Source organism: Papio anubis, chromosome 1 (assembly GCF_008728515.1).
Source record: "Papio anubis isolate 15944 chromosome 1, Panubis1.0, whole genome shotgun sequence".
Classification (NCBI taxonomy): Eukaryota; Metazoa; Chordata; class Mammalia; order Primates; family Cercopithecidae; genus Papio; species Papio anubis.
Genome location: NC_044976.1, coordinates 217653063 through 217668226, shown reverse-complemented (window position 1 = coordinate 217668226; position 15164 = coordinate 217653063). Strand labels below are relative to the sequence as shown.

At 36.4% G+C, this 15164-nt stretch overlaps 1 protein-coding gene across 1 annotated transcript; it reads right to left on the bottom strand.

Moving 5' to 3' along the window:
- Positions 1-4271: 4271 nt before the first annotated feature.
- Positions 4272-7238, bottom strand: LOC103880215 (olfactory receptor 2T33). Its single transcript, XM_009195425.4, is given in 2 exon segments — positions 4272-5123; positions 5125-7238. Coding segments are annotated over 2 exon segments (960 nt in total). The 5' UTR covers positions 5727-7238; the 3' UTR covers positions 4272-4765.
- Between the last annotated feature and the right edge of the window lie 7926 nt (positions 7239-15164).

The window sequence follows — 15164 nt, the reverse complement described above, 5'->3', positions numbered from 1 at the left end:
TTGATATCCAACATGCACAAGGAATTCTTAACAAATCAGCCAGAAGAGTCAGCTCTCCCTCCCCACCAATATGTTAGGATGATGATTTCCTTTGTGAAGGCATCGACTTGGAAGAGACAAAAGGAAGACATAAAGGGAACTAGATGATCTTTTTGTTGTAGTTACGCAGATACATACGATTTTTACATATGTAAAAAATTTACCAGCTGTACAATTAAGATTTGCATGAACGGTATTAAATAAATCTGTATTAATGTAAATAAATTGCACTTTGAAGATGAACGAATTCTTTTTTATTGTATTAGGTATTTATTTTAATTTATTAAAATTATACTTTAACTTCTGGGGTACATGTGCAGAACGTGCAGGTTTGTTACATAGGTATACATGTGCCGTGGTGGTTTGTTGGACCCATCAACCCATCATCTACATTAGATATTTCTCCTAATGCTATCCCTCCCCTAGCCCCCCACCCCTCAATAGGCCTCAGGGGTAATGTTTCCCTCCCTGTGTCCATGTACTCTCATTGTTCAACTTCCACTTATGAATGAGAATATGCAGTGTTTGGTTTACTGTTCTTGTGTTAGTCTCCTGAGAATGATGGTTTCCAGCTTCATCCATGTCCCTGCAAAGGACATAAACTCCTCCTTTCTAATGGCTGTATAGTCCTGTGGTGTATATGTGCCATACTGTCTTTAGCTAGTCTATCATTGATGGGCATTTGTGTTGGATTCAAGTCTTTACTATTGGAAATAGCTGCAATAAACATATGTGTGCATGTGTCTTTATAGTAGAATGGTTTCTAATCCTTTGGGTATATACTCAGAAATGAGATTGCAGGGTCAAATCGTATTTCTGGTCCTAGATCCTTGAGGAATCACCACACTGTCTTCCACAATGGTTGAACTAATTTACACTCCCAGCAACAGTGTAAAAACGTTCCTATTTTTCGACATCCTCACCAGCATCTGTTGTTTCCTGACTTTTTAGTGATGGCCATTCTAACTGGCATGACATGGTATGTTATTGTGGTTTCGATTTGCATTTCTATAAGGACCAGTGATGATGAGCTTTTTTCATATGTTTCTTGGCCACATAAATGTTTTTGTTTGAGAAGTGTCTGTTCATATACTTTGCCCACTTTTTGATGGGATTTTTTTTTTCTTGTAAGTATGTTTAACTTCCTGGTAGATTCTTGCTATTAGCTCTTTGTCAGATGGATAAATTGCAAAAATTTTCTCCCAGTCTGTAAGTAGCCTGTTCACTCTGATGATTCCAATAGGAAGAGAGGAAGTCAAATTGTCTCCGTTTGCAGATTACATGATTGCATACTTAGAAAACCCCATCGTCTCAGCCCAAAATCTCTTTAAGCTGACAGGCAACTTCACCAAAGTCTCAGGATACAAAATCAATATGTAAAAATCACAAGGATTCCTACACACCAATGATAGACAGAGAGCCAAACCATGAGTTATCGCCCATTCAGAATTGCTGCAAAGGGAATAAAACACCTAGGAATACAACTTACAAAGGATATGAAGGACCTCTTCAAGGAGAACTACAAACCACTGCTCAAGGAAATAAGAGAGGACACAAACAAATGAAAAAATATTCCATGCTCATGGATAGGAAGAATCAAAACCATGAAAATGGCCATACTGCTCAAAGTAATTTATACATTAATTGCTATCCCCATCAAGCTGCCATTGACTTTCTTCTCAGAATTAGAGAAAACTACTTTAAATTTCATATGAAACCAAAAAAGAGCCCATTTAGCCAAGACAATCCTAAGCAAAAAGGACAAAGCTGGAGGCATCACGCCACCTGACTTCAAACTATACTACAAGACTACAGTAAACAAAACAGCGTGGTACTGGTACCAAAACAGATATATAGAGCAATAAACAGAAGAGAGGCCTCAGAATTAATGCCACACATCTACAACCATCTGTTCTTTGACAAACCTGACAAAAACAAGCAATAGGGAAAGGATTCCCTATTTAATAAATGGTGCTAGGAAATCTAGCTAGCCATATAGAGAAAACTGAAACTGGACCTCTTCCTTACACTTTATACAAAACTTCACTCAAGATGGATTAAGGACTTAAGCATAAAACATAAAACCATAAAAACCCTAGAGGAAAACCTAGGCAATACCATTCAGGACACAGACATGAGAAAAGACGTCATGACAATCACCAAAAGCAATGGCAACAAAACCAGAATTGACAAATGGGATCTAATTAAACTAAAGAGCTTCTGCACAGCAGAAGATGAATAAATTCCAGTTGGAGCTGCAACATTATGTTTCTTAATGACTTAAAAATTACACATTAAAGAAAATATATAGGCAGTGTAAAAGAAACAGCCAGAAGGATTGAAGATAGCCGGTAATATCCAAGATCAGTTCAATGCCTCATCTTGCTTCTATGTCTCTGGGTGCTAGAGCCTCGTATATTTTAAGTAACTCCTCATTCAAAATTTTGTTTCTACCATTCATGCTCTTGTATAATCTGTCTCTATCAAGTACTCCTTCTTTAACTTTAGAGATTCATGAGAACCATATCAGCTCATTTTAAAACACACAATGGGAAATCACTAAGAGCTTCCAGAGACAATGTATCTTCAATATAAGTGTCTGAAAGTTAACCCACCATTTTGAAGATTTTGGAGATTTTGAAGATTTTCTATGGAAACCTTTATTAAGAAATTAAGAGTAGAAACATCTGCAAATTTAAAATGCAATAAGAAATGAACATATAATTTCTGAAATTATTTAAAATTGTTATTTTATATTTAATTTCACTGTGGTCAGATAACAAGTCTGAAATACCACTTCTTTGAAACATATTTCTATTTTTATAGGTATTTTGTGCATTTTTATTCATGTCTTACATTTGCTTGGAGATAATGTTCATTCTGTGTTTTTGTTGTTGTTGTCATTGCTTTAGCTTTCTCCTGTATATTAGGCTTAATTTTCTGGTTAGAATTTTTTATTCTTCCAAAATTTTATAGGACTAGTTTACCATTTTTTAGCTCAACATGTTTTAAAATAATTTCTCTGATGGTGAATGAAGCTGGTATGAGTAATGAAATTTCCACGACTACATGTGCTTGTGTAATTTTCATCCATTCTAAGAGAAGAGTTTTTAGGTGGTATAAAGGACAGAAATTATGTAGTTCTGTTCCTTTCTCACCCTAACACTGGGTAAGGAGATAATTAACAAGAGTAGCAAACTCTTAGTCTTAAACAGGTGATGCTCTCTCCTGTCATCCTCAAGTCTTCCAAGGAGACAAGAGTTTACTGAACAACCTTCTCTCGAGACATGGGCTCAGGATTTACATGCACTGGTGAAGGTATTATCTTAAATACATTACTGCTTTGGAAACTGAAGCTCTAGATGAAGAAGGAAACTCCTCTCACTTGTTCTAAAACAAGCCCCTTTTGAAATTCAGGATGGTCTGAAATGGCGGATTAACTTTCAGACACTTATATTGAAGATACATTGTCCCTGGAAGCTCTTAGTTATTTCCCATTGTGTGCTTAAAACTTATATTATTTCTTAAGTGTGTTTTACATAAAGAAAATATAGTCTTTATCATAAAACTCTCTAAGACAATGTGATATCCAGTCTCTGATTACAATTTGGCTTTGATAACCACAGCTTTCTGCCATCATTATCTAGCTTGTGTCTTTATAAATAAAACAATCTTTTTTTGTTTTGCAAACCCCAGACCTTTAGAAGGTGTCTCAAGTTTTTCATCAGAAATATCTCTACTCACCTATGCCTTGACAGAAGTAAGGTGACCCAATAATGTATAATGTTGTTGAGTGTTACTCAGCTTTGATAACTCACTGTTAGTAACTGTTAAGATTCAGCCTGATTATGCAATTCAGAGTTCATATCCATGGACCTACGTCCATAAGTCAAGGTAACCTTAAAACATGTGAAGAAAAGAGAACTTAGTTGTAATTTAAAGCAATTTTATAACACAATTACAGTGAGACTCTGGGAAAAGATAAATATTACTTAAATGAAAAATTACATAAATTTGAAAAGGTTTGCCTTTAAACACCAAATAAAAATGGACTGTGGAATAAATACAAAAGAAACGTGACAATATAGCAGTTACATTTTAGTTGTGGACTTCCCCTTTTTTCGTGCAACTATATTTTAAAATATAATTTTAAAATAATGTTATTTGTCTTTGGTAGATTCCTCTTATTTAGTTTTTTTTTTAATTTTATTATTATTATACTTTAAGTTCTAGGGTACATGTACATAACATGCAGGTTTGTTACATATGTATACTTGTGCCATGTTGGTGTGCTGCACTTATTTATCGTAGAGCATACACATCGAAAATAACACTCAAAATACATTATTGAACAGAAATAAACTATTCCAAGTTACAATACAAGCTCTGGGGTCACTTTTTAATATTTCCTTGCTGTGTGAAATTGGGAACAATATTTCCATGTGTTAATTTTTTTTTTTTAGAAAGTAGGAGATATTGTAAACAGTACTTATATCATGGGGTTGTTTTAGGATACAAAGTAATATATAGATTTTACTTCACTTGAAGAAAAGTACATAAATGCTCAAAAATGGTTTCTCTCAATACAATTGTCTCACTTCCTTCAAAATATCTTATTATATAAATGCATAAACTTAATTTTCTCTTCATGAATTATTGAAGGGAGAGATTACAATGTGTTAAAATGTTAATGAATTCAGGAACTTAAGACTCATTTGACACTAGATCATCTTGATCTGTGGGCCTCATTTTGCTGGTGTTTTATGTTTACACACGTCCCCAGCCACCATTTCAGGGCTCCCTTGACCTCACTGTTCCTCACACTGTAGATGAGGGGGTTTAGCAGAGGGGTGAACACAGTATAGAAGGCTGACACAACCTTATCGTGGTTCGTGGACCTATGAGATTTGGGTCTCAGGTAGGTAAAAATGGCAGCTCCATAAAAGAGTCCCACCACAGCCACATGTGAAGAGCAGGTGGCAAAGGCCTTCTTGCGGGCTTCTGGAGAGCGCATGTGGAGAACAGCGGCGAGGATGAGACCATAGGAGGACAGGATGAGGGACAAGGGCACCAGGAGCATTAACACAGCAGATGTACATGGCGTTTTCGAAGACTGAAGTGTCAGCACAAGCCAAACGCACCAGCACGGGGGCCTCGCAGAAGAAATGATCGATCTCGTGCGCCCCACAATACGGGAAGCTCAGGGAAGCAGCAGCCTGCAGGAGCCCGTCAGCTGCACCCAGGAGCCAACACGACATGGTCATCCTCAGGCACAGCTGCCAGCTCATGAGCATGGGATATCGGAGTGGGTGGCAGACAGCCGCGCAGCGGTCATAGGCCACGGCTGCTAAGAGGAAGCACTCTCCGCCCCCCAGCGTGGGGAGGAAGAAGATCTGCGCACCGCAGCCGGCGCGGGAGATGGCCTTATTTCCGGTCAGGTAGTCAGCCGCCATTTTGGGCACAGTGGTGGAAACCAGCATCATGTCCATGAGGGAGAGCTGGCTCAGGAGGAAGTACATGGGCGTGTGGAGCCGGCGGTCCCGGTGAATCAGGAGAATCATGAGGGCATTGCCAAACAGGGAGGTCAAAACAATGGCTAGAAGCATCATGAAGAGGACTTGGTGGGCTGTGCTGTGGTTAAAGAGTCCTAGGAGAATAAAGTCTGAGGTAGTATTTCTCATCTCCATAATTTCCACGGGTGTGATGGTGCAAATGGAAAAGTAGAGAAGGAAGAGGCTTTTATCATCTGAATAACGAGCTAATTTCCCTCTTTGATTCGTAGAAAATTCACAAATGTCATGGTTTGCATATTTGCAGGATTGTAGACCTCATCTCAGAAACAGATGGTCTCATTCAGGGACCTCCAGAAAGGCAGGGCCAAGGACTCATTAAATTACTACATCCACCATGTGAGCGTTCAGATGTGAGCAGACACAAACACACAGAAACATGAGCATCTTTGAGATGATACCTTGTCTGTGACTAATAACAACACTTCATAGATATGAAACCATTTTTAAGTTGTTTCCTGTTTTATACTTACTCCAAGTACTACTTACTCATTATAGTTACTGTTACTCTCTCCCAACATCTACCAACATCAAATATTCTCTCATTCTCTTATTCTCTCAGGGAAATAAGCAGAGATTATAGGACAATAAAACCAGCAAAATAGGCAAGGATTCTACCTAATCAAGCTGTGCCAAGCCTTGTCAGTTGCATTACTGTACTCCTATGTAGTGTATGCACTCCCCTTATTTTACATACTATTTAAAGTATTTCTCATGTGATTGCCACAGCCCACTGACTCCTTGACTGCAGACCTCCACTGCCTCCATTATAACTGTAAACCACTCTCAGACTCATTTTATTAATGCAGAATGCATGGATAAAAGAGCACTGGACATGGCATTAAAAAGTCCATGTCAAAAAATCACTACTCTCCAAACCACCATCGCCCATGTATACCTATGTAACAAACCTGCATGTTTGGCACATGTATCCCAGGACTCAAAATAAAATAAAAAAGTGTGCAGAGAAGCACCAAGAAAAAAAAAATCACTACTGTCTAGTCAGCTTTTTCCAGATTACAGTAGGTGTACCACTGCTAGTATGTGTCGTGATTTTAGGAAGGATGTGAAATAACATTTCTACCTGCAAAGTTACGTAACTTGTATTTGTGGTAAGAAAAAAAGTAAACATGAAATCATGGGAAAAAAAGAATCATTTCTGTCATTTTACATTATAAGGAGAAAGTTATATAACATTTTTGTTTCGTTTTGTTTACTTATATGTTTTAAACCAGTGGTCCCCAACCTTTTCCACCAATGGAGGTTGTGGGAGAGGGGATGTTTTCGGGATGATACTGTTTCAGCTCAGATCATCAGGCATTAGATTCTCATAAGGAGCATACGATCTAGATCCCTCACACGCGCAGTTCACAATAGGGCTGACACTCCTATGAGAACCTAATGCTGCTGATGATCTGAAGGAGGCAGAACTCAGTGGGTAATGCTCGCTCACCTGCTGCTCACCTCCTGTGCAGCCCAGGTCCTAACAGGCCACAGACTGGCACTGAACTTTCTAAAAAGGTTACTACAAAAAATTACATGAGTTTTGCACATAAAAGACTTTGAAAATAGTTTTTTAAGTCATATTGCATACTGAAACAAAATTTTTATTTTTAATTTAATTTTTTAGTTTAGATCATTTTATGTTGTCATTTATTCATATATTCAGACGCTTAAAAATCACAGCATAAAACATTAATTAGATTAGTGAGCTGAATACTATGTTGACATGACAGTGAAAGTCTAAGATTTGAAAATTCGTAGACTTTCTAAATGCTTATACTTTTTCATTCTAAATGGTTATACTTCTTCAGAATTGAATTCTCTTCTCTACAGGTGGAGGCAAAGAGTAAACATCTCTTTAATTTGGAACCATTGCTCTTTTATTTAACATTAAAATGTAACAAAAATCAATAAACCTGTATTATCCTAAGCTGTGAAAAATTATGATGTATAATATTGTTAGAGATTAGACTTTTCAGCACATTGTATCAGTCAGATAATTTAATAGAAAATTAGTTTTACTGCATTAATTCTTCTTTCAGGTATACAAAGGTATTCCAGCTTGATTGTTTTTACTAATTATCATTTTTGAATAAAGGATTTTTTGGCACTTTAAATATACAGCTATATTTATTTCTCAAGTGGAATATTTATCTCTCAATTAAAGGCTATATTAACTCAGCAAATTATAAGAATGTGAAAAAATGCTGATAAATATTTCTTCTTTAAGTCAATTTGTGAGCTGATATTAATTCTAAGCTACTAAATAGGGTACCTGGACTTTAAAAAAAAAATTTTTAATACTTTTATATTTTTATGTATAAAATACATATTTTTAATATATTTTTCCGCATATTTATATATACATTTCTATCATATATATTTATATTTATTTCTATTTGTCTTTCTTATCTCCTCAAGGCACTTTATTTAGAAATAGCTGAGGAATGTTGTGTCTATTAATTTCAAAACCTCGCCCTTTCTGAAGTTGGTAGGTAAACTGATTTTCATCCCCTTCCCCACATTCATACTTACTTGAAAACACCACAGGTCACTGTTCTGTACCATTAGAGTTCCACTCAACAGCCTCCTTCTCTCTTCTTTCTGACATCCTACCCTCCACAAAGGCAGTGTCTCTATGTCCACAAGCTATTGATATAACATGGAGAAATTATTGAAACAGCCATACTGTTCAGAGAAAAAAAAATCCTCTAATACAAGTTCAATCATTTGACCTAATTAACTACTTTATTCAATAATTTTTGACTTGTTGTTTCTGGGTGGACACAGACTGCTTCTTACATTTTCAAAACACCCTGTGGATGACAGGAAAACATTTAATTTGTGTGATTTGTGCCTGCAACTTTACAAAGGTTGCTTTGCAATTCAAAATTCATGTATAAAATGCCGAATACATAATAAATGAGTAATTTGAAATCACTACCTAAAATTAAAGAAAAATAATTATCAAACAAATTGACTCACGTTTGTAGTAGAGAATCACAGCCAGTGTGACATATATATAGGACTGAATCTTTCTGATGGGTTGAGTACAAATGTTTGCTTAACCTTAGTATTATGAATACTGCTTTGTACTTCTGGTCTCATGCTCTATTTAGTTAAAAATCTTGTGTGGTCACTGAAAGTTTCCAACAACCAAATACCTTCCCTGGAGCTATGCCACTTGGAAAGGTAAATCACCTTTGGGAAGGGAATACAGATTAAAGTGTTTCCTAAGGGTAAATGAATGTAATGAATTAATTTGGCACCCAAGTTTTGCTAAAAGCAAGAACAATCTGAATGGGAATGTGAACAGATATGTCCCTCTTAAGGATAGCAAGCACAATGAATTAGTGAAAAGAAAGTCTAGAACTCTGATCATTGATAATCCCTGAATATATGTGACTTAATTACCTGAAATAAATTTTTAAATTTTCTGAAATTGTATCATGACAATAATAATACATTTTATTTATTGACCATTTCTACATGCTGGTGAATATGCTCAGCATTTTACATGTATTTACATACATGTTATTTAATCTTTTAATTGTTTGTTCTATGAACTTTTACATTAATATAGCAATGTAAACAATGTTAATGGTTTTAAATACCATACTTATATTTAACTATCACAGGGTAGCAGAGTGGAAGAACTTTAATGTTCAAATCATAGATTTGTGGTTCTTAAAGGTTGAGGAACATCTGAATCACTCAGAATACTTAGGAATTACACTTTGAGAAATATTGGCTTTTATTAAAAAAAAAATCTGAAGGTGAATTTTGACTATTTTGAACTGGGCCACAATGCTTTGATATCCTGTAAACTAATTAATTCCCAACTTTACATGTTTAAATGTTTTTGTGTTTTGTTTTTAATCTCACTTCTATTTCTTACCCATTTCATGATTTTGGACAAAATGATCTTCATGTTCCCTTCATATAAAAGGTGCACAATAAAAATTGCTTACTTTGTAGCATTATTGGAAGGAATAAATAAAATATTGGTAAACCATCTGGGAGAGTATCTGGCCCACAGTATATTCTGTATCCATGTTCATTGATATCATTATTGTAATTGTTCTGAAATAAAAAACAGTCCCTGTAAGGCAGAGTAATGTTGATTCTGGCCTACATATTATGAAAAGTTATCTAAAATAAGGTAAGGGCAGGGTAGCCTGTTCTTTGGTGTTTAACAGTTCTGCTCAAAGACTATTTAGTGCTCTGGGTGAGTGCTTCTGTGTTTGATTCGCCATTTACCATAAATTAGGGTCCAGAATCTGTGAAGTTGTTATGTCAAGCAGACATGTAAATAATTTCTGACCATGCCATGTTAGATATCAACCAGTTTTATACTAATTGGAAACAAAACAAAAATAATGAATTTTTTTTGAAATCAAATTCACAGTGGCTTTTCCAATACCACTTCTCCAACTCTCACACCAACTAGGTGTCTTACTATTCAAGTTAATCCTGACACTGACTGGAGTCTGGAGCATCAAACTCCAGATGCTGCAGGAGTCAATCCCACAAGACTCCTTCCCTTCAGATGCCAGTCTTAAGTAGCGGGTATCCAGGTTACTTCCACCTGATTTGGATACAAACTTGGAGGATCCCACAACCACTCTGCTTCAGGTTATACAACTGGCTAGAACGAAGCATGGAAATGAGGAAAATGCTACACTCACTATTATAGTTTATTATAAAGAACGCAAATGAAGACTCAAATGAAGAGGTACATCTGGGAAGCTCCGGAAGGGTCCCAAGCACAGGAGCTCCTGTGCCACCCACTGGGCAAGTAAATGTGTTTGCGAACTCAAAAGCTCCCTGAACCCTGTCATTATGGGTTTTGTGGTGGTTTCATTATATAGACAGTAATGTGGCTGTTGGTAATTGACTCAATCTCCAGCCCCCACCTCCCCAGAAGTTGGGTCATGGGGCTTGAGATGGAGCAGGGAGCCCTCTTAGTGACCTGCAAGTTCCTCCAAGTACAGAGAAAGCTTAAGTTCCTTCAGGGAAATTCCAGGCACCTAGCTAGTCCTGAGAAATAAATGAGCAACTTGATAAGTAAGAAGATAATAACAGTCTAGTATAATTGCCGAGGAAGTTAAAATCACAGGATGCTTAGTTCCTTTATCAAAACTAGAGATAACATCATAAAATATGTCCATGAGTTGTTTTTCAGACCTTTGGAATCCCACTAGATAGATCTACTGGCACATAGACCTCAGATAAGAAGGAACTGAGGACAGAACTCAGACCACCATCTTTTCTTCTGAATTTCTTCCTGAAGGTCCTGGAGGAAGTCACACCCACGAATGAGAGCAAACATTCTTTTCTGCTGACTCCAATTTTTTAGACAAAGCTTTACCTCAACGAATCACAAATCGGAAAATTTTTTAATCTCCCTATGATGTGTGGGTCCCCCACTTTGAGATATCCCATTTTTTCAGGTTAAACTCATGTATAACCTCCATATATTGATTTATGACTTTGCCTGTAACATTTGACCTCCTGCCTTTAAAAACTTACCTGTAAGCCATCCATCAGAGAGTTCAGGTCTTAAGCATTAGCTGCCCACTTCTCCTTGCTTGGTCCCCTGTAATAAATTCCTCCCATTCTCTTGCTGCAATCCACATGTGAGCATTTAACTTTGCTCTATCAGGCAGGCTGACTTGAGTTTCATTTGGTAACATATCTGTGGAATTGGGGTGTGCCACTATCAGGGTGTGTTTGCTAACACAGAAGCTCCCTGAACCCTTCCATTTAGTTTTCTTTGAATTTCTAGTTTTTGGTGTACATGTGCAAGTCTGTCATACAGGTAAATTGTATGTCACAGAGGTTTGATATACAGATTATTTTGTCACGCAGGAAATAAGCATAGTACCCAATAGGCGGTTTCTCATTCTCTCTCACCTTCCACCCGCAAGTAGGCCCGGTATCTGTTGTTCCCTTCTTTGTGTCCATGTGTGCTTAATGTTTAGATTCCACTTATAATGAAAACATGCAGTATTTGGTTTGTAGTTCCTTTGTTGGTTTGCTTAGGCTAATGGCCTCCACTTCATCCATGATGCTGCAAATGCATTATTTCAGTCTTTTTATGGATGCATAATGTTTCATGGTGTATATGTACTACATTCTCTTTGTCCAGTCTACTATTGATGGGAATGGAGGTTGATTCCATGTCTTTGCTATTGTGAATAGTGCTGGAATGAACATACATGTGCAGGTTATTTTATTGTAGAACAATGTATACTCCTTTGGGTATACAAGTAATATTGAGATGAGTGGCTTGAGTGGTAGTTCTGTTTTAAGTTCTTTGAGAAATCACAAAACTGCTTTCCACAATAGTTGAACTTATTTATATTCCCACCAATAGTATATAAGCATTCCCTTTTCTCTGCAACCTCACCATCATCTGTTATTTTTAGATTTTTTTAGTAATAGCCATTCTGACTGGTATGAGATGGTATCTCATTGTGGTTTTGATGTGCGTTTCTCTAATGATTAGTAATGTTGAGTACTTTTTCATATGTTTATTGGCAACATGGATGTCATCTTTTGAAAAGAGTCTACTGATGTTCTTTGCCCACTTTTTAATGGAGTTGTTTGTTTTCTGCTTAATTTGTTTAAATTTCTTTATAGATTCTGGATAGTAAACTTTTGTTGCATGAATATTCGCAAATATTTTATCCCATTCTGCAGTTCGTCAGTTTATTCTTTTGATAATTTCTTTTGCTATGCAAGAACTCTTTAATTTGATTAGGTTCCACTTGTTTATGTTTTTGTCACAATCAATTTTAGCATCTTCATTGTAAAATCTTTGCCAGGTCCTATGTCCAGAATGGCATTTCCTAAGTTATTTTTCAGAGTACTTATAGTTTTAGGTTTTATGTAGAAGTCTTTAATTCATCTGAAGTTGATTTTTGTATGTGATATAAAGAAGGGTTCCAGTTACAATCTTCTGCATTTGACTAGCTAGTTATCCCAGCACCATTTATTGAACAGGAAGTCATTTCTCCATTGATTATTTTTGTTGGCTTTGTCGAAAATCAGATGGCTCTGGGTGTACGGCATTATTTCTGGGCTCTCCATTCTGTTCCATTGGTCTATGTGTCTGTTGTTGTACCAGTAACATGCTGTTTTGATTATTGTAGCCTTGTAGTATAGTTTGAAGTCAGGTAATGCAATGCCTCCAGCTTTGTTCTTTTGGCTTAGGATTGCCTTGGTTATATGCATTCTTTTTTGTTTCCATATGAATTTTAAAATTGTTTTCTCTAATCCTGTGAGGAATGTCATTGGTAGTTTGATCTAGGAATAGCATTGAATCTGTAAATTGCTTTGGGCAGTATGGCCATTGTAAGAATATTGATTTTTCCTATCCACGAACATGGAAAGTTTTTCTATTTGTTGGTGTCTCTCCAATTTCTTTGATCTGTGGTTTATATTTCTCATTGTAGAGATCTTTCACCACCTTGGTTAGCTGTACTCTTTTCATGGCCATTGTGAATAGGATTGAGTTCCTGATTTGGCGCTTACCTTGGCTCCTATTGGTGTATAGAAATACCACTGACTTTTGTATGTTGATTTTGTATGTTGAAACTTTGCTGAAGTTATTTATCAAATCAGGGAGCTTTTGGACAGAGACTATGGGGTTTTCCAGATACAGAATGATATCATCTATGAAGAGAGATATGTTGGCTTCCTTCCTTTCTGTTTAAATGCTTTTTGTTTTTCTCTCTTGCCTAATTGCTCTGGCTAAGACTTCCTACATAATACATAATAATACTTAATGTGTATGCACCTAACAACAGAGTGTCAAAATAGATGAGACAAAAACATATAGGACAACAAAAGAGAAATACATAAATCTGCAATTAAAGTTGGATACTCTTTTAGTAATTGATAGATCCAGCAGGCAGGAAAACAGTAAGAATATAACTGAACTAAACAGCACCATCAACCAACTGGATCTATTTCACATCTATGGACTACTCCATTCAACAACATTAGAATACATATTCACAAGGTACACCACATTCTGGTCTATAAAACAGACTTTCACAAATTATACCTGCCTCATAGTCTTCTTAGAAGGGTTACACTGGTTAAACCAAAACTTTATTGTCACTAAGAAATTGCAAAGAATCTCTCAACCCATTCTAAGCTCTCAGGGTTCATGGAGACACCATCACAGAGTAATTCATTACATCCTGGATTTTTTTTTTTAAATTGACCGCACCTACTGAAACCCCTTATCTATAATATCCATCACCACTCCAACTTGATAATGAGCAACTACCATCTCTGCAGAAAGAAAAAGATGCTCAATCTTTGGTCAGAGCCTCCAATTTTTCTATAGTTTGAAGAGTATGATTGAATCTTTGACAGCCATACTTTTCCTCTAAAGAATTTATGTTTCTGTGCAGATGAAGATGGAAATGGAAATGTAAAGAGGAGACACTGAGAGGGGCTGAGCCTTGTGCAAAAGTAGAGGGTGGGTTTAGACAGAAGCATGGTCACTTCATACACTGTCATAGGAAACAAGGCTGAGTATATGGAACAGAAGGAGGGAGGCTGATACAGTTCATGGAAGAAAAGTTTGAAATCTGATTGACTGTTTTATTAACAGGTTTGTTTATTTTTCCCAGAGGAGTCTAAGAGATGTGGAAGTGGGGTGAGGTTTGGGGAAAGCAGGAGGAGTCATGGATCACTAGTTTTTAGAGAAAGTCTGCAGAGAACAAGAACATACTGTGACGTGGCAAAAGGGCTGTGAGATTTGTGTTCATAAATCTGAGATGTGTTGTCATAAATTTGAGGTGAGATGCCTCATCGTGTATTGAGCTTTCCTCTAGTCACGATTCACTGCTGTGTGTGGATCTTACAGGGATGGTAACAGGCTGAGAATAGGGTTTGCCTGGGTTTGAGTTTTGCCAGGTAAATGCAAACAGCACCACATTGCAGCAGGGAAAAACATAGAAGTTACCAATCAAAGACTAACAAGAGCAATAAAAAATCTAGATGTAATCATAACTGATCCACTCTTCTTATTTAAAGCACTCGAATAGCTTCGTCCAGTTTTATACTTCGTCGTATTTGCATCTAGTATTTATTGAGTCTCATCTCATCGTCTTCTCCTAGGACAAAGGGTGCCAAGATAATTCAAGAATCCGGCATTACTTTAGTTCCAGTTCCCTTCATGTTGTTGCAAACGAAACTATTTCATTCTTTTGTTTTTATGGTTGAATAGTGTTCTATTCTGTGTATCTACTAAATTTTCGTTATCCATTATATTACGTGAAATAAGCCAGGCACAGAAAGACAAACTTTGAGCATTCTTACTCATATGTGGGAGCTAAAATTGAAAATTAAAAAATAATAAATATATTCGAATGACTATTATCAGAGGCTCGGTAGAGTAGAGTGGGGAATAAGCTGAAGATGGTTAATGGGTTCAAAAATACAGTTAGGATGAATAAGATTTAGAATGTAGTAGCACAATAGAATGACTATAGTTAACAATAATTTATTGTATATTTCAACATAACTAAG